This window comes from Oncorhynchus masou, chromosome 2 (assembly GCF_036934945.1).
Source record: "Oncorhynchus masou masou isolate Uvic2021 chromosome 2, UVic_Omas_1.1, whole genome shotgun sequence".
Lineage (NCBI taxonomy): Eukaryota > Metazoa > Chordata > Actinopteri > Salmoniformes > Salmonidae > Oncorhynchus > Oncorhynchus masou.
The window spans coordinates 21,410,558-21,431,220 of record NC_088213.1 but is presented as its reverse complement, the minus strand read 5'-3'; the positions used below and the strand labels follow the sequence as shown (position 1 = coordinate 21,431,220).

General features: G+C 47.5%; 1 protein-coding gene across 2 annotated transcripts in view; it reads left to right on the top strand.

The window, feature by feature from the left end:
* The window catches only part of LOC135553756 (FERM domain-containing protein 5-like), a 131,188-nt gene that overhangs the window by 94,785 nt on the left and 15,740 nt on the right, over positions 1-20,663 (top strand). Inside the window, exons 2-4 of one of the 2 annotated variants that reach the window (XM_064985702.1) lie at positions 11,159-11,263; positions 18,903-18,945; positions 19,108-19,186. In XM_064985702.1, coding sequence (XP_064841774.1) covers positions 11,159-11,263; positions 18,903-18,945; positions 19,108-19,186 — 227 coding nt within the window. The remainder of the gene's footprint in view (positions 1-11,158; positions 11,264-18,902; positions 18,946-19,107; positions 19,187-20,663) is intronic. The other variant, XM_064985708.1, reaches the window with a different exon arrangement.

The following is a 20,663-nucleotide window of genomic DNA, read 5'->3' as shown; positions in this document are numbered from 1 at the left end:
CTCCAGAGTAGCTCGTCTCTGGGCTTATTCCCATAGGGACATCAGAGACCGCTTTGCTTTGCATCGGATCAATACGCTTTAGCTTCAGTCTTCTAATATATACAGTCATTGTCTTTGGCCCTGCTTCAGTCCTCTAGTATATACAGTCATTGTCTTTGGCCCTGCTTCAGTCCTCTAGTATATACAGTCATTGTCTTTGGCCCTGCTTCAGTCCTCTAATATATACAGTCATTGTCTTTGGCCCTGCTTCAGTCCTCTGCTCATTGTCTTCAGCCCTCTTCAGTCTAATATATACAGTCATTGTCTTCAGCCCTGCTTCAGTCCTCTAATATATACAGTCATTGTCTTCAGCCCCTCTAATATATACAGTCATTGTCTTCAGCCCTGCTTCAGTCCTCTAATATATACAGTCATTGTCTTCAGCCCTGCTTCAGTCCTCTAATATATACAGTCATTGTCTTCAGCCCTGCTTCAGTCCTCTAATATATACAGTCATTGTCTTTGGCCCTGCTTCAGTCCTCTAATATATACAGTCATTGTCTTAGTATATACAGCCCTTTGCTTCAGTCCTCTAATATATACAGTCATTGTCTTCAGCCCTGCTTCAGTCCTCTAATATATACAGTCATTGTCTTCAGCCCTGCTTCAGTCCTCTAATATATACAGTCATTGTCTTCAGCCCTGCTTCAGTCCTCTAATATATACAGTCATTGTCTTTGGCCCTGCTTCAGTCCTCTAATATATACAGTCATTGTCTTCAGCCCTGCTTCAGTCCTCTAGTATATACAGTCATTGTCTTCAGCCCTGCTTCAGTCCTCTAATATATACAGTCATTGTCTTCAGCCCTGCTTCAGTCCTCTAATATATACAGTCATTGTCTTTGGCCCTGCTTCAGTCCTCTAATATATACAGTCATTGTCTTCAGCCCTGCTTCAGTCCTCTAGTATATACAGTCATTGTCTTCAGCCCTGCTTCAGTCCTCTAATATATACAGTCATTGTCTTTGGCCCTGCTTCAGTCCTCTAATATATACAGTCATTGTCTTCAGCCCTGCTTCAGTCCTCTAATATATACAGTCATTGTCTTCAGCCCTGCTTCAGTCCTCTAATATATACAGTCATTGTCTTCAGCCCTGCTTCAGTCCTCTAATATATACAGTCATTGTCTTCAGCCCTGCTTCAGTCCTCTAATATATACAGTCATTGTCTTCAGCCCTGCTTCAGTCCTCTAATATATACAGTCATTGTCTTCAGCCCTGCTTCAGTCCTCTAATATATACAGTCATTGTCTTCAGCCCTGCTTCAGTCCTCTAATATATACAGTCATTGTCTTCAGCCCTGCTTCAGTCCTCTAATATATACAGTCATTGTCTTCAGCCCTGCTTCAGTCCTCTAATATATACAGTCATTGTCTTCAGCCCTGCTTCAGTCCTCTAATCATTGTCTTCATAGTCCTCTAGTCATTGTCTTCAGCCCTGCTTCAGTCCTCTAATATATACAGTCATTGTCTTCAGCCCTGCTTCAGTCCTCTAGTATATACAGTCATTGTCTTCAGCCCTGCTTCAGTCCTCTAATATATACAGTCATTGTCTTCAGCCCTGCTTCAGTCCTCTAGTGTATACAGTCATTGTCTTCAGCCCTGCTTCAGTCCTCTAATATATACAGTCATTGTCTTCAGCCCTGCTTCAGTCCTCTAATATATACAGTCATTGTCTTCAGCCCTGCTTCAGTCCTCTAATATATACAGTCATTGTCTTCAGCCCTGCTTCAGTCCTCTAGTCTTCAGCCCTGCTTCAGTCCTATACAGTCATTGTCTTCAGCCCTGCTTCAGTCCTCTAGTATATACAGTCATTGTCTTCAGCCCTGCTTCAGTCCTCTAGTGTATACAGTCATTGTCTTCAGCCCTGCTTCAGTCCTCTAATATATACAGTCATTGTCTTCAGCCCTGCTTCAGTCCTCTAATATATACAGTCATTGTCTTCAGCCCTGCTTCAGTCCTCTAATATATACAGTCATTGTCTTCAGCCCTGCTTCAGTCCTCTAGTGTATACAGTCATTGTCTTCAGCCCTGCTTCAGTCCTCTAGTGTATACAGTCATTGTCTTCAGCCCTGCTTCAGTCCTCTAATTTATACAGTCATTGTCTTTGGCCCTGCTTCAGTCCTCTAATATATACAGTCATTGTCTTCAGCCCTGCTTCAGTCCTCTAATTTATACAGTCATTGTCTTCAGCCCTGCTTCAGTCCTCTAATATATACAGTCATTGTCTTTGGCCCTGCTTCAGTACTGCTGTTTCTGTTCCAGGGGTGCTGCTCTCAACTTTTTAAAGTTGAATTTATCTCCTCAATATGCAAAGTATACATTCAGTACAAGTTGAGGTCAGCTGTATGCACGTGCAATGTGCAGTGGTGCTTATGTAGCCATAATACAGTATGTAAAGCTGCTTCGTGACTACTAAGTGCTATTGTCACGAATCCCGCAGAAGATGGTGCCTCTTCCTGTTCGGGCGGCGCTCGGTGGTCGTCGTCGCCGGCCTACTAGCTGCCACCGATCCCCTTTTCTATTTCATTTAGTTGTGTCTGATTAGTTGCACCTGTTTTGTGTTTAGGTTGTGATTTTGGGCTATTTAAACTCAGTAAGCCCGGCGGCTTTTGTGCGGGCTTGTTTCTCTGTTCGTTTTGTGGATGTGTTCTTTTCTGTATTTCTCCGGACTGTTTGTGTCTTGTTTTTGGGCCGGTCATTGTATGTGCCTGGTGTTTTGGCATGACCTACTTTTCTCCGGAATAAATACAGTTGTCCTTTACCCTCTGCTCTCTGCGCCTGACTCCGCACCCACAACTCCTAGAAGTCGTAACAGAAGCCCGCACCAACTGTGGAGTCAGCAGGAGCAGTGGCCACCCCTCTCCCATCAATGGAGGAGCGCGTCCATCATCACACAGCCGTCCTCCATCGGATCGGTTCAGCGATGGACCAGATGACGGAGAGGATGGAGCGATGGGAGAGGGGTGGTCTCCCGACATCTACCCCAGCTCCCCCACAGACGACGCAACCCACTCCTCCCATGTCATCATCTGGTCCCAGCGCGTTGCGTCTCACGCCCCTGAGTGAGTACGATAGAGAGGCGGCTGGGTGTCAGGGTTTTTTGCTCCAGCTCGATCTCTACCTGGCTACCGTATGTCCGACTCCCTCGGGTGAGGAGAATGTGAGCCTCCTCGTCTCCTGTTTAATGGGTAGGGCCCTGGAATGGGCCAACGCTGTCTGGAACAGCCCAGACTCGGCTCGGGACCACTACCCAGAGTTCACCCGCCGTTTTCGGGCCGTGTTCGACCACCCACCGGAGCGATGGGTGAGCAACTGTTCCACCTCAGACAGGAGACGTGGAGTGCGCAAGACTTCGCTTTGGAGTTCCGGACCTTGGCTGCTGGTGCGGGGTGGAATGACAGGCCCTGATGGACCTTTACCGATGCAGCCTCCGGGAGGACGTCCGCAGGGAGCTAGCTTGTCGGGACACCACACTCTCCCTCGGCGAGCTTATAGACATGTTGATCCGACTGGACAACCTGCTAGCTGCCCGCGGGCGTTCAGAGGGGGTCCTGTCCAGAGGGGGTCCTGTCCAGCCTTCCCGCTCGAACTCCGATGGAGTTGGGAGGAGCTGCATCTAGGGGGACCGGTGGAGGAGGAGTCCGTCTGGGAGTAGAGATGGCAGGCGGAACACTTCTCGGCCACCCCAGGTGAGTAGGCACCAAACTCACCCAGAGCTCCCTGTTGGTCACATGTTTTTTTCCTGCGTTTTTTCCCTCTCTCCAGCATAAGGCGCTAGTCGATTCAGGAGCAGCTGGGAGTTTTATGGATCGCGGACTCGCCCGTAAATTGGGTATTCCGTTGGTGCAGATAGACCCACCTTTCTCCGTGCACTCCTAAGATAGCCGACCGTTAGGGTCAGGGCTGGTCAGCGAGGCCACGATTCCGCTGGACATGGTAGCGATTCACCTGCGTTTCCAGTGGTGTTGGGGATTCCCTGGCTAGCTATTCACAATCCCCTCATTTCCTGGAGGCAGGGGGCACTTCAGGGGTGGTCAGAGGAGTGTTCAGGTAGGTGTATAGGAGTTTCCATCGGTGCCACATCGGTGGAGAGTCCAGACCAGGTTTCCACGGTGCGCATTCCCCCAGAATATGCCGATTTGGCTATCGCTTTTTGTAAAAAGAAGGCGACCTAATTACCACCCCATCGACGGTGGGATTGCGTGACAAACCTCCAGGAGAATGCTGCACTTCCCAGGAGTCATGTGTACCCATTGTCACAGGAGGAGACGTTGGCTATGGAGACATACAGTATGTCACAGAATCTCTGAGACAGGGGTACATTCGGCCCTCCATATCACCCGTCTCCTCGAGCTTCTTTTTTGTGAGGAAAAAGGAGGGAGGACTGCGTCCGTGCATTGATTATCGAGGTCTAAATTCGATCACAGTGGGATTTAGTTATCCGCTACCTCTCATCGCTACGGCGGTGGAATCATTTCACGGAGCGCGTTTTTTCACAAAACTGGACCTCAGGAGCGCGTATAATCTGGTGCGTATTCGGGGAGGAGACGAGTGGAAAACAGCGTTTAGTACCACATCAGGCCACTATGAGTACCTCGTCATGCCGTATGGGTTAAAGAATGCGCCAGCCGTCTTTCAATCCTTTGTAGATGAGATTCTCAGGGACTTTCACGGGCAGGGTGTGGTGGTATACATTGATGACATCTTGATCTATTCTGCCACACGCGCCGCGCATATCTCCCTGGTACGCAAGGTCCTTGGGCGACTGCTGGAGCATGACCTATACGTCAAGGCTGAGAAATGTGTGTTCTCCAAATGAGCCGTTTCCTTCCTGGGTTATCGCATTTCCACCTCGGGGGTGGTGATGGAGTGTGACCTCGTTAACGCTGTGCGTAATTGGCCGACAGGTACTATATGCGTGTATATGTTGGTGCAGTGTCTCTGTATGTGCTTCTGTGGAGCGGTGTTTGTGTCTGCCTGCCACTCTCAGACCGGTAGGATGATTGTATTTTAAGGGAGTGCGAGTCGGCGCTTCATGTCGTGGAGGTTAGTCCTCAGTGTGTGTGGTATAGCTGCTGTGACGGTGACATACTGGACAGAGACAGTAGCCAGTGGATGTGCGATCCCATAGAGAGACTGGAAAAGGTGAGGCTTCTGTGGTGCTAGCCAGCGTTAACATTCAGAACATTCTGTCTGCGCACCAAATAGCACACTATTCCCTATATGGTTCTGGCAAAAGTAGTGCACTATATAGTGAATATGGCGCCATTTGGGATGCATCCTCAGCGCTAACACTGAGCCATACAGTCACCTAGGGTTTTGTCAGATGCCAGCCTCAGCCCTGCTGATGTGTTTTATGGTGGTAAACTGGGCCATTCTTATTACTGGGCCTGGGTCAACCATATTACTGTGCCTGGGCCATTCATATTACTGTACCTGGGCCATTCATATTACTGTACCTGGGCCATTCATATTACTTTGCCTGGGCCATTCATATTACTGGGCCTGGGTCATTCATATTACTGGACCTGGGTCATTCATATGGCTGGACCTGGGTCAGTCATATTACTTCATTCATATTACTGGACCTGGGTCATTCATATGGCTGGACCTGGGTCAGTCATATTACTGGGCCTGGGCCATTCATATTACTGTACCTGGGTCATTCATATGGCTGGACCTGGGCCATTCATATTACTGTACCTGGGCCATTCATATTACTTTGCCTGGGCCATTCATATTACTGGGCCTGGGTCATTCATATTACTGGGCCTGGGCCATTCATATTACTGGGCCTGGGCCATTCATATTACTGGGCCTGGGTCATTCATATGGCTGGACCTGGGTCAGTCATATTACTTCATTCATATTACTGGGCCTGGGTCATTCATATGGCTGGACCTGGGTCAGTCATATTACTTCATTCATATTACTGGACCTGGGTCATTCATATTACTGGACCAGGGCCATTCATATTACTGGGCCTGGGCCATTCATATTACTGGACCTGGGTCATTCATATTACTGGACCTGGGCCATTCATATTACTGGACCTGGGTCATTCATATTACTGGACCTGGGTCATTCATATTACTGGGCCTGGGTCATTCATATTACTGGACCTGGGTCATTCATATTACTGGACCTGGGTCATTCATATTACTGGACCTGGGTCATTCATATTACTGGGCCTGGGTCATTCATATTACTGGGTCTGGGTCATTCATATTACTGGACCTGGGTCATTCATATTACTGGGCCTGGGTCATTCATATTACTGGGTCTGGGTCATTCATATTACTGGACCTGGGCCATTCATATTACTGGACCTGGGTCATTCATATTACTGGGTCTGGGTCATTCCAGGCAAAGTAATATGAATGGCCCAGATACAGTAATATGGGTCATTCATATGGCTGGACTTGGGTCATTCATATTACTGGGCCTGGGTCATTCATATTACTTTGCCTGGGCCATTCATATTACTTTGCCTGGGTCATTCATATTACTTTGCCTGGGCCATTCATATTACTGGACCTGGGTCATTCATATTACTGTACCTGGGCCATTCATATTACTTTGCCTGGGCCATTCATATTACTGGACCTGGGTCATTCATATTACTGTACCTGGGCCATTCATATTACTTTGCCTGGGCCATTCATATTACTGGGCCTGGGTCATTCATATTACTGGGTCTGGGTCATTCATATTACTGGGTCTGGGTCATTCATATTACTGTACCTGGGCCATTCATATTACTTGGCCTGGGTCATTCATATTACTGGGCCTGGGCCATTCATATTACTGGGTCTGGGTCATTCATATTACTGGGTCTGGGTCATTCATATTACTGTACCTGGGCCATTCATATTACTTGGCCTGGGCCATTCATATTATTGTGTCTGGGTCATTCATATTACTGGGTCTGGGTCATTCATATTACTGTACCTGGGCCATTCATATTATTTGGCCTGGGTCATTCATATTACTTGGCCTGGGTCATTCATATTACTGGGCCTGGGTAATTCATATTACTGGACCTGGGTAATTCATATTACTGTACCTGGGTCATTCATAATACTGGACCTGGGTCATTTATATTACTGTGCCTGGGTCATTCATATGACTGGACCTGGGTAATTCATATTACTGGGTCTGGGTCATTCATATTACTGGGTCTGGGTCATTCATATTACTGGGTCAGGGTCATTCATATTACTGGGCCTGGGCCATTCATATTACTAGGTATTGGTCATTCATATTACTGGGTCTGGGTCATTCATATTACTGGGTCTGGGTCATTCATATGGCTGGACTTGGGTCATTCATATTACTGTACCTGGGCCATTCATATTACTTGGCCTGGGCCATTCATATTACTGGGCCTGGGTCATTCATATTACTGGGTCTGGGTCATTCATATTACTGTACCTGGGCCATTCATATTACTTGGCCTGGGTCATTCATATTACTTGGCCTGGGTCATTCATATTACTTGGCCTGGGTCATTCATATTACTGGGCCTGGGCCATTCATATTACTTGGCCTGGGCCATTCATATTACTGGGTCTGGGTCATTCATATTACTGGACCTGGGCCATTCATATTACTTGGCCTGGGTCATTCATATTACTTGGCCTGGGTCATTCATATTACTGGACCTGGGCTATTCATATTACTGGGCCTGGGCCATTCATATTACTTCGTCTGGGTCATTCATAATACTGGACCTGGGTCATTTATATTACTGTGTCTGGGTCATTCATATTACTGGACCTGGGTAATTCATATTACTGTACCTGGGTCATTCATAATACTGGACCTGGGTCATTTATATTACTGTGTCTGGGTCATTCATATTACTGGACCTGGGTCATTCATATTACTGGACCTGGGTAATTCACATTACTGTACCTGGGTCATTCATAATACTGGACCTGGGTCATTTATATTACTGTGCCTGGGTCATTCACATGACTGGACCTGGGTAATTCATATTACTGGACCTGGGTCATTCATATTACTGGGCCTGGGCAATTCAAATTACTTGGCCTGGGACATTCATGTTAATGGGTCTGGTTCATTCATATTACTGGACCTGGGTCATTCATATTACTAGATCTGGGTCTGGGTAATTCATATTACTGGGCCTGGGTCATTCATATTACTGTACCTGGGCCATTCATATTACTTTGCCTGGGCCATTCATATGACTGGGCCTAGGTCATTCCTATTACTGGGCCTGGGTCATTCATATTACTGTACCTGGGCCATTCATATTACTGGACCTGGGTCATTCATATTACTTGGCCTGGGTCATTTATATTACTGTGTCTGGGTCATTCATATTATTGTGTCTGGGTCATTCATATTACTGGGTCTGGGTCATTCATATTACTGGGCCTGGGCCATTCATATTACTGTACCTGGGCCATTCATATTACTTGACCTGGGTCATTCATATTACTGTACCTGGGCCATTCATATTACTGGACCTGGGTCATTCATATTACTGTACCTGGGCCATTCATATTACTTGGCCTGGGTCATTCATATTACTGGGTCTGGGTCATTCATATTACTGGACCTGGGTCATTCATATGACTGGGCCTGGGTCATTCCTATTACTGGGCCTGGGTCATTCATATTACTGGGTCTGGGTCATTCATATTACTAGACCTGGGTAATTCATATGACTGGGCCTGGGTCATTCATATTACTGGGTCTGGGTCATTCATATTACTGGGTATTGGTCATTCATATTACTGGGCCTGGGTCATTCATATTACTGGGCCTGGGCCATTCATATTACTGGGTATTGGTCATTCATATTACTGGGTCTGGGTCATTCATATTACTGGGTCTGGGTCATTCATATTACTGGGTCTGGGTCATTCATATTACTGGACCTGGGTCATTCATATTACTGGACCTGGGTCATTCATATGGCTGGACTTGGGTCATTCATATTACTGGTCCTGGGTCATTCATATTACTGGGCCTGGGTCATTCATATGGCTGGACTTGGGTCATTCATATTACTGGGTCTGGGTCATTCATATTACTGGGCCTGGGTAATTCTGTCAACAGACAGGCTGGGGCTGAGGTGGATACTGATTACATCAACAGAGAGGCTGGGGCTGAGGTGGATACTGATTACATCAACAGAGAGGCTGGGGCTGAGGTGGATACTGATTACATCAACAGAGAGGCTGGGGCTGAGGTGGATACTGATTACATCAACAGAGAGGCTGGGGCTGAGGTGGATACTGATTACATCAACTGACAGGCTGGGGCTGAGGTGGATACTGATTACATCAACTGACAGGCTGGGGCTGAGGTGGATACTGATTACATCAACAGACAGGCTGGGGCTGAGGTGGATACTGATTACATCAACAGAGAGGCTGGGGCTGAGGTGGATACTGATTACATCAACAGAGAGGCTGGGGCTGAGGTGGATACTGATTACATCAACAGACAGGCTGGGGCTGAGGTGGATACTGATTACATCAACTGACAGGCTGGGGCTGAGGTGGATACTGATTACATCAACTGACAGGCTGGGGCTGAGGTGGATACTGATTACATCAACAGACAGGCTGGGGCTGAGGTGGATACTGATTACATCAACTGACAGGCTGGGGCTGAGGTGGATACTGATTACATCAACTGACAGGCTGGGGCTGAGGTGGATACTGATTACATCAACAGACAGGCTGGGGCTGAGGTGGATACTGATTACATCAACTGACAGGCTGGGGCTGAGGTGGATACTGATTACATCAACTGACAGGCTGGGGCTGAGGTGGATACTGATTACATCAACTGACAGGCTGGGGCTGAGGTGGATACTGATTACATCAACTGACAGGCTGGGGCTGAGGTGGATACTGATTACATCAACTGACAGGCTGGGGCTGAGGTGGATACTGATTACATCAACTGACAGGCTGGGGCTGAGGTGGATACTGATTACATCAACAGAGAGGCTGGGGCTGAGGTGGATACTGATTACATCAACTGACAGGCTGGGGCTGAGGTGGATACTGATTACATCAACTGACAGGCTGGGGCTGAGGTGGATACTGATTACATCAACTGACAGGCTGGGGCTGAGGTGGATACTGATTACATCAACTGACAGGCTGGGGCTGAGGTGGATACTGATTACATCAACAGAGAGGCTGGGGCTGAGGTGGATACTGATTACATCAACTGACAGGCTGGGGCTGAGGTGGATACTGATTACATCAACAGACAGGCTGGGGCTGAGGTGGATACTGATTACATCAACTGACAGGCTGGGGCTGAGGTGGATACTGATTACATCAACAGACAGGCTGGGGCTGAGGTGGATACTGATTACATCAACAGACAGGCTGGGGCTGAGCCCAGTCACCCAGTAACCACCTATGCCTGAGCAGGCATCAAGCAGTAGACCATATTCCATATCTCGCTCTTTGAAAAGTCTACAGAAGTGGGACCATTCCATTTGTCATGCGCTGCACTACAGGTTCCATTCCATTTCTCATTTACTGTACTGCACAGCAGGGCGTATTCCATTTCCCACTCACAGCACTACACTGAGGGCCAATTGAATTTCTCACTCTCTACATTTCCTTCTCATCACTGTCTGCAGCAGGTGTACGTTGCTCCACTTCCACTCCATGTTCCACCTTGTCTACCTCTCCGTACTGCTTCTCTCCATCATGTCTTTTCCTCTGCAGTAGAGGTTTCAGCGAGACATCACAGATGGCTGTTTCTGCATATTAATATTTGATTCTCCTTAGATATGTCCCCAGGGTTGGTGAAATATTAACCATGTTCTGGTGTTACTGAAATCTCGTTTCTTTTGAGCCCCAAATCTTTCTATATGGTGTCTGTTCATGTTTTCACCCCTCTCTTCCTCTTTGTCAGTCACTGTCTGTGGCGTTGCCTGGCTACCAACCACTGTCACCCCTACACTATTAACTAGTGTTGTTTTTCACGGTTGTACAACGAGATGCATTACCTGGTATATCCTCTACCTGGTTGTCACCTCTGTCACCCCTACATTGGTGACAGTAGTTGTCTCTCCTCAGTTATTCATGTAGTGTTTTCTTATGTGTTACAGCGTGATGCAAAGGGACAGTACCTGTTTGATCTCATCTGTCACCACCTTAACCTGCTGGAGAAGGACTACTTTGGCATCAGATATGTGGACCCAGACAAACAGAGGGTGGGTGGTGTCAACCGACAGGGAGGAGGGGTAACTCCCTCTCTCTCTGTTTATGTCTGTCTATCTCTCTCTCTTTCTGACTGTTTCTCTCTTAACTACCTCTCCCTTGCTGCCACTTTCATACTCTCTCTCCTTTCCTACCTCTCCACTCTCTTTTTCTCTTTCTTTCTTTCATTCTTTCTTTCTCTCACTCTCTTTCCCATGACATCACACACATACCACTGAGCAGGCCATTTCTACAGTTTATCCCTCTCTTCTATCTTCTCCTTTCATGTGTGCCTGCAGCAGAGCCCAACCCTGTACTCTACTGCGTCACAGCCTGAGGTTATTACTGTGTGTTAACTCTCTTGTCTGCACAGCCTGATACACACACACACACCCACACGTGACACCCACGAGCGCTCACACACACAGATCCTATTCCCATAGGAACAATGGTTCTGTGCCAATCAGAATCAGTTCCTGTTCTGTCTCTATCTCAACACTTTCAGAGATGCGAGTGTTGTTGTTTTTGTTGTTGTTGTGAGGAAAACACATTTGATGGGAGGGAGGGGGATTTACAGAGTGATGGAGAAAAGTGGTAGCACATCTTTCTGCTCATAAACTAACCAGAAGAAGACAGCCATCTGTTGTCAGACAGACAGATTGGACAGGAACTCTGATTGGAGCTGTTGGGTGTTTCTTACTGTGAGTATTGAACTGGACCTTACTTGGAAACATATTCCCTCACCCTGATCTGTGGGAAATGCTTTTGTCAGGTGTACTTTATGTGTAATAAAGCATCATTCTACCTTGACAGACTAATTATTTACAAGTACACATATAATTATATCAGTCTAAACATTATTATCTATTCTAAACACGAGTGTCCATATCACGTTGTTGAGGAACTGATGCAATAATGTGAAATATATATACACTGCTCAAAAAAATAAAGGTAACACTACAATAACACATCCTAGATCTGAATGAATGAAATATTCTTATTAAATACTTTTTTCTTCACATAGTTGAATGTGCTGACAACAAAATCACACAAAAATGATCAATGGAAATCAAATTTATCAACCCATGGAGGTCTGGATTTGGAGTCACACTCAAAATTAAAGTGGAAAACCACACTACAGGCTGATCCAACTTTGATGTAATGTCCTTAAAACAAGTCAAAATGAGGCTCAGTAGTGTGTGTCCTCCACGTGCCTGTATGACCTCCCTACAATGCCTGGGCATGCTCCTGATGAGGTGGCGGATGGTCTCCTGAGGGATCTCCTCCCAGACCTGGACTAAAGCATCCGCCAACTCCTGGACTGTAACGGCGTTCTTCGTTTGTCGAAAGAGAGTCGGACCGAAATGCAGCGTGTTGGTTACTCATGTTTTTTAATGAAATAAATGATGATTACATGAAAATACTGAGACAAATACAAAACAACAAAACGGAACGTGAAACCTATTACAGCCTATCTGGTGAACACTACACAGAGACAGGAACAATCACCCACGAAATACACAGTGAAACCCAGGCTACCTAAATACGGTTCCTCATCAGAGACAACAAGAATCACCTGACTCTGATTGAGAACCGCCTCAGGCAGCCAAACCTAAACTAAACACACCCCAAATCAACCACAATCCCAATGCCTACAAAAACCCCAATACGACAACACAATAACATAAACCCATGTCACACCCTGGCCTGACCAACTAATTAACTAAAACACAAAATACTAAGTCCAAGGCGTGACAGAAACCCCCCCCTAAGGTGCGGACTCCCGGACGCACCTCAAAACCATAGGGAGGGTCCGGGTGGGCGTCTGTCCATGGTGGCGGTTCCGGCTCGGGACGTGGACCCCACTCCATAAATGTCATAGTTCCTCCCCTTCGCGTCCTGGGATAATCCACCCTCGTCGCCGACCATGGCCTAATAGTCCTCACCCAGAACCTCACTGAACTGAGGAGTAGCTTGTGACTGAGGGGCAGCTCAGGACTGAAGCAACTCAGGACTGAGGGGCAGCTCGGGACTGAGGGGCAGCCCAGCACTGAGAGGAAGCCCAGCCAGGCAGTTGAATCCGGCAGATCCTGGCTGGCTGGCAGTTCTGGCAGATCCTGGCTGACTGGCGGATCTGGAAGAGTCTGGTTGACTAGCAGATCTGGAAGAGTCTGGTTGACTAGCAGATCTGGAAGAGTCTGGTTGACTAGCAGATCTGGAAGAGTCTGGTTGACTAGCAGATCTGGAAGAGTCTGGTTGACTGGCAGATCTGGAAGAGTCTGGCTGACTGGCAGATCAGGAAGAGTCTGGCTGACTGGCAGATCTGGAAGAGTCTGGCTGACTGGCAGATCTGGAAGAGTCTGGTTGACTGGCAGCTCTGGCTGCTTCATGCTGACTGACTGCTCTGGCTGCTCCATGCTGATTGACAGCTCTGGCGGCTTCTTGCAGACTGACAGCTCTGACTGTTCCATGCAGACTAACAGCTTTGGCAGCTCCTTGCAGACTGGCACCTCCTTGCAGACTGGCAGCTCCTTGCAGACTGACAGCTCCTTGCAGACTGGCAGCTCCTTGCAGACTGGCAGCTCCATTCAGACTGGCAGCTCCATGCAGACTGGCAGCTCCATGCAGACTGGCAGCTCTGGCTGCTCCAAGCAGACTGACAGCTCTAGCTGCTCCATGCAGACTGACAGCTCTAGCTGCTCCATGCAGACTGGCAGCTCCTTGCAGACTGGCAGCTCCTTGCAGACTGGCAGCTCCATGCAGACTGGCAGCTCCATGCAGACTGGCAGCTCTGGCTGCTCCAAGCAGACTGACAGCTCTGGCTGCTCCATGCAGACTGGCAGCTCTAACTGCTCCATGCAGACTGGCAGCTCTGGCTGCTCCATGCAGATTGACAGCTCTGGCAGCTTCTTGCAGCTGACAGCTGAATGCTCCAAGCAGACTGACAGCTCTGGCTGCTCCATGCAGACTGGCAGCTCTAGCTGCTCCATGCAGACTGGCAGCTCTGGCTGCTCCATGCAGACTGACAGCTCTAGCTGCTCCATGCAGACTGGCAGCTCCTTGCAGACTGGCAGCTCCTTGCAGACTGGCAGCTCCATGCAGACTGGCAGCTCCATGCAGACTGGCAGCTCCATGCAGACTGGCAGCTCTGGCTGCTCCAAGCAGACTGACAGCTCTGGCTGCTCCATGCAGACTGGCAGCTCTAACTGCTCCATGCAGACTGGCAGCTCTGGCTGCTCCATGCAGATTGACAGCTCTGGCAGCTTCTTGCAGACTGACAGCTCTGAATGCTCCAAGCAGACTGACAGCTCTGGCTGCTCCATGCAGACTGGCAGCTCTAGCTGCTCCATGCAGACTGGCAGCTCTGGCTGCTCCATGCAGACTGGCAGCTCAGGCTGCTCCGAACAGGCAACGGCCTTTTCCGATCCAGTTCGAGGCTCCGGCAGCGCTGTAGAAGAGGAAGGCTCTAGAAGCGCTGAACAGGCGGGAGACTCCGGTAGCGCAGGAGAGGAGAAAGGCTTTGATAGCGCTGAACAGACAGGAGACTCCAGCAGCGCTGTAGAGGAGGAAGGCTCTAGAAGCGCTGAACAGGCGGAAGGCTCCGACAGCGCAGGAGAGGCGAGGCGCACTGTAGGCCTGATGCGTGGTGCTGGCACTGGTGGTATTGGGCCGAGGACACGCACAGGAAGCCTGGTGCGGGGAGCTGCTACCGGAGGGCTGGGGTGTGGAGGTGGTACTGGATAGACTGGACCGTGCAGGCGCACTGGAGCTCTTGAGCACCGAGCCTGCCCAACCTTACCCGGTTGAATACTCTCGGTCGCCCTGCCAGTGCGGCGAGGTGGAATAGCCCGCACTGGGCTATGTAGGCGAACCGGAGACACCGAGCGCAAGGCTTGTGCCATGTAAGCCGGCCCAAGGAGACGCACTGGGGGACCAGCTGCGTAGAGCCGGCTTCATGGCATTTGGCTCGACGCTCAATCTAGCCCGGCCGATAGGCGGAGTTGAAATATACCGCACCGGGCTATGCACCCGCACTGGGACACCGTGCGCACCACTGAATAACATGGTGCCTGCCCGGTCTCTCTAGCTCCCCGGTAAGCTCAGGGAGTTTGCGCAGGTCTCCTACCTGGCGTAGCCATACTCCCTGTAAGCCCCCCCCCAATAAATTTTTGGGGCTGATTCCCGGGCTTCCATCCACGTCGCCTTGCTGCCTCCTCATACTAGCGCCTCTCCGCTTTAGCCGCCTCTAGTTCCTCCTTGGGGCGGCGATATTCACCAGGCTGAGCCCAGGGTCCTTTTCCGTCCAGTTCTTCCTCCCATGTCCAATTCTCCAAGTGGTGCAGCCTCTCCCACTGATGCTGCTTCTGTTGCCTCTTCTGTGGCTCCTGCCTGTTAACACGCTGCTCGGTCCATGTGTGGTGGGTGATTCTGTAACGACGTTTCCAGAACTGCGATCTTCGTTTGTCGAAATAGAGTCGGACCGAAATGCAGCGTGTTGGTTACTCATGTTTTTTAACTTCTTGCGTCGCGCAATCCCGGATCCGGGATTCTATTTATAGCCTCAAGCTCATTAGCATAACGCAACGTTAACTATTCATGAAAATCGCAAATGAAATGAAATAAATATATTTGCTCTCAAGCTTAGACTTTTGTTAACAACACTGTCATCTCAGATTTTCAAAATATGCTTTTCAACCATAGCTAAACAAGCATTTGTGTAAGAGTATTGAGCGCTAACATAGCTTTAATTTGAACCATAGCTAAACAAGCTTTTGTGTAAGAGTATTGAGCGCTAACATAGCTATAAGCCTAGAATTCAGCCAGCAACATTTTCACAAAAACAAGAAAATCATTCAAATAAAATCATTTACATTTGAAGAACTTCAGATGTTTTCAATGAGGAGACTCTCAGTTAGATAGCAAATGTTCAGTTTTTCAAAAAATTATTTGTGTAGGACAAATCGCTCCGTTTTGTTCACGTTTGGCTATGAAAAAAACCTGTATCCAGTTATAGCCTCAAGCTCATTAGCATAACGTAACGTTAACGATTTCTGAAAATCGCAAATTAAATGAAATGAATGTGCTAGCTCTCAAGCTTAGCCTTTTCTTAACAACACTGTCATCTCAGATGTTCAAAATATGCGCGAGCACTACGTCCAGACAAAAATTCAAAGTTCTGTTACAGGTCGTAGAAACAAGTCAAACGATGTATGGAATCAATCTTTAGCATGTTTTTAACATAAATCATCAATAAGGTTCCAACTGGGGAATTCCATTGTCTGTAGAAAAGCACTGGAACGAGAGCTAACTCTGTCGGGACCGCGCGTCACGAGCCTGAGACACTCTGCCAGAGCCATGACTCATTCAGCTCCCATTCCCCCTCCTTTGTAGCAGAAGCCTGAAACAAGTTTCTAAAGACGGTTGACATCTAGTGGAAGCCTTAGGAAGTGCAACTTGACCCCATAGACACTGTGTATTCGGTAGGCCAAGCTTTGAAAAACTACAAACCTCAGATTTCCCACATCCTGGTTAGATTTTTCCTGCCATATGAGTTCTGTTATACTCACATACATCATTCAAACAGTTCAGAGTGTTTTATATCCAATACTAATAATAATATGGATATATTCGCATCTGGGACTGAGTAGGAGGCAGTTAACTCTGGGCACGCAATTCATCCAAAAGTGAAAATGCTGCCCCCTATCCCAAAAAGGTTAACCTTTATTTAACTAGGCAAGTCAGTTAAAGAACAAATTCTTATTTACAATGACAGCCTACCTCGGCCAAACCAGGACAACGCTGGGCCAATTTTGCGCTGCCCTATGGGACTCCCAATCACGGCTGGATGTGATACAGCCTAGTTCATATGCCTTGTGACCGTGATATATAGACCTAAGGCCGAGACAATAAGAAGACACAGTGGCAGAATACATTCAACCACACCTGTGTTTTATCACAAAACCTGAGAGCAACCTCTGTCCTGTGAAGTCCACAAAGCATATTGTATGAAACAAACAGTTACATGACCTTCAGCATGGTCAAGCAAGGTAATGTTTCCAACATTTTCGGAATACTAATCAACTATTGATTTAGAACCGGGGACAGTTACCGCAAGTCACAAAAGAAAACAGGAGCTGCCTCCACTAATCCAGCACCATTTCAATTTGAACATTTCACCATCATCAAATCACCTATGCTTAGTTTAACACAGTGACAACTAAAATATACCAAACACAAATGAGTCCAATCAACGTACGCTAAATATGATGTGGCTGTTCTGATTTCTCTCTCTGTGTCTGTGTGTGTGTGTATGTGTGTGTGTGTGTGTGTGTGTGTGTGTGTGTGTGTGTGTGTGTGTGTGTGTGTGTGTGTGTGTGTGTGTGTGTGTGTGTGTGTGTGTGTGTGTGTGTGTGTGTGTGTGTGTGTGTGTGTGTGTGTGTGCATCCGTGCAAGTAGAGAAAACATGTTGACTCACCCTACTTGTAGAGAAACGCCAATTCCATCCTCGTCTCTTTCATGTTGATGAGATGTTTTATTTTTGTTGTCCTAGGTTACCTGGCTAAAATGCTTTCTCACTAGCCTAACTTCCTTTCATGGGCAATGTTAGCTAGTTAACATTAGCCTTCTACATTAGCCTAGCTACACATTTAACTTCCATTCTCTCAGATCGGGGCACCATATGTGAATATATGGTTGGATCAGAATCGCCATCATTGGCCAGTACAGAGAATTAAGTAAAACCACAACTCCAAATCCCTGTCTCCATCCATGGATAATTTAGGAAAGGGCCCATTTTTAGCTAGCTAGCCACCGGAGGACAACAACATGAGCTGCAACAATTCAAGTTATTTCTGTCTATGATCTATTGCTCTCGTGATGTGATTGGAGTGAAGCCAAATCCAAACTGGCTTCCCTTGACACATTTTTTTGGTGCACCAGGATCATTCACAGTTGAGCTCACTCAATTTATTTCAATGCTGAGTGGCTATTATTTTATACTTTTTTATGAATGGAGGCCAAATGCTTGCTGGCTTCCCTTGCATTCAACCCTAAAGGCCAACAATGTCTCTGTACCAGACAGCATCAGATGGCCTACCATCAGATTTGACTGGGTCAAGTACTCTGACTCAGCGCCCCCCCCCCCCAGTCTGTATGAGGCTTTGACAGACACAACTCTGTCACAGTCTATCAGTGAAGCACTCAACCAAGCCCTCCTCTCCAGAGCAGAACCTCGAGGCCAGGGGAGAGACAGGTGAAGTATGGGAGATGTGATTAACATCAACAAACTAGGCCAGTATCACTGGTGTAGTGTCTTACCCTCCCCACTCATTTAATGTATTCCATTTTTCATTCAACCTTTATACATACAGATTAATTGAGACAACATCTGTTCAACTCACCAGAGATATTTTTTCTCCTCCAAATGGTTATGAATATAAACATCAGTGAGGTAGAGAGAACACAGCGTTAGTGGAGTTCTGTTCTAGAATGCCCTCCAGCTCTAGAAAACAAGTCAGAATGCACAGCTACAGAGCAATCAGACCCCGTAGTCTGTTACTAATGTCTAGAGTAGAGGCAGAGGGATAGCAGTCAGGTATTTAGCGCCTAGAAAACACAGTTTTTGACTGCTTTGTTTTTATTTATATTTTTCAGCACTGGTTGGGGTTTACAAAATGTATTGCCAAACAAATTAAATGTAAGTACATGAATGCATGACCATGTATGACTATCGAAGTATGCATGATGATATTCAGTTCCAAATTTGATTGGGTGATTAAATCGTTGGCAGTTACTACTAGTTAGGTCACAGTAACTACTAGAAAAAGCATCTGTTCTAACATGTGACCTCTCCCCCCAGCCCAGCCTCCATTCACCATGTGTTTACGTGTCAAGTTTTACCCTCCCGACCCGGCTGCCCTGAAAGAGGAAATCACAAGGTAAGAGACTAGAGACACTCTGACAGGCAGAATGGAGTGGGCTTATAATAGAGGAGACGAGGCTGCCAGCCATGCACTGCTGTCAACCCAACTCAGAGGGAGGGAGGGAGGGAGGGGGAGGGAGGGAGGGAGGGAGGGAGGGAGGGAGGGAGGGAGGGAGGGAGGGAGGGAGGGAGGGAGGGAGGGAGGGAGGGAGGGAGGGAGGGAGGGAGGGAGGGAGGGAGGGAGGGATAGGTGGTAGGAAAAGAGAGTGTGGATTTTGCCTACAGTGGGTGCAATAGATTGAAAGAATTGGTTTGGTCCAAATGGTCCAAATTACGTTAGATTCTTCCAACTGTGGGCAATCACTCTCTTTCATCTGATTGAAACTTCTCATTGTCAGGATTTGGCCAGGGTTGTTCCGGTTTTTGGTCACTAGATGCCCCCATTGTGCTTTTTGACCTTTTGCTTTCCCTTGATCCCCATTATTATTTGCACCTGTGCCTCGTTTTCCCTGATTGTATTTAAACCCTTAGTTTCCCTCAGTTCTTTGCTCTGTGTTTGTATGTTAGCACCCAGCCCTAGTATTCTGTGTACTCTTGTTGATCCCGGTGGACGCGCTTGTGGAATTCTGTTTTTTGTTCTTGTTTATTTATTTTTTGAGTATCTTTTGAGGCTTTTTATGCTTTACCTACCACCTTGTGGATTTACCTTTTTGTCTTGGAGGATTACATTGTGGATTACCTTGTTCTTGTGGAATTCCTTTTGAGGTTGTGGAGTTACATGTTTTCCTGAAGGACTTCACTTTTTACTTTATTAAATACACCGTCTCAAGTACTGCTGTGTCTGCCTCATCTTCTGGGTTCTGCTGACTATTCGTGGCTCAGTTGGTTAAGTGACTGTTTCTCACTCCGGAGACCCGGGTTCGTAACCGGGTCCTGACACTCATGTTGCTGCTGAATTGTACACACATCTAGAATATCAGTGGTAGACTACAGGCATGAAGAAGTGAGCACAAGCTGATTTTAGGGGTATCAAAACCCTACAGTGAATCCGTTTGTAGGAGGAATTAGACCAGATAACACTTTCTTTAAGCTGCATTGTCAGGTCACCCTGCCTGCACAATGTGGTACTCTATCTCTGACAATCAAACTACGGTATAGAGGAGGAAGGAGGGATGAGGAAGGAGGGAGGAGGAGGGAAGAGGAAGGCAGAACGACTGCCTTCCTCACACCTCATTTAGTTAGTCTGTGTCCAAATGGCATCCTATTCCCAATGTAGTGCACTAAGACCAGAGCCTGGTCAAAGGTAGTGCACTATATAGGGAATAGGGTGTGTCATGACTGTCCTGACCCGGTCAGGTTACAGGAGACCAAACCCTACAGATTATCTCTCAACCCCAACAGAGGAGAGATCTAGGGGTCTGAAGATGTGGGGGGGTTTATGACCCCTCACACCCCTGGTAAATCTCAGGCCACAGACAAATTCCTTTGTCCTG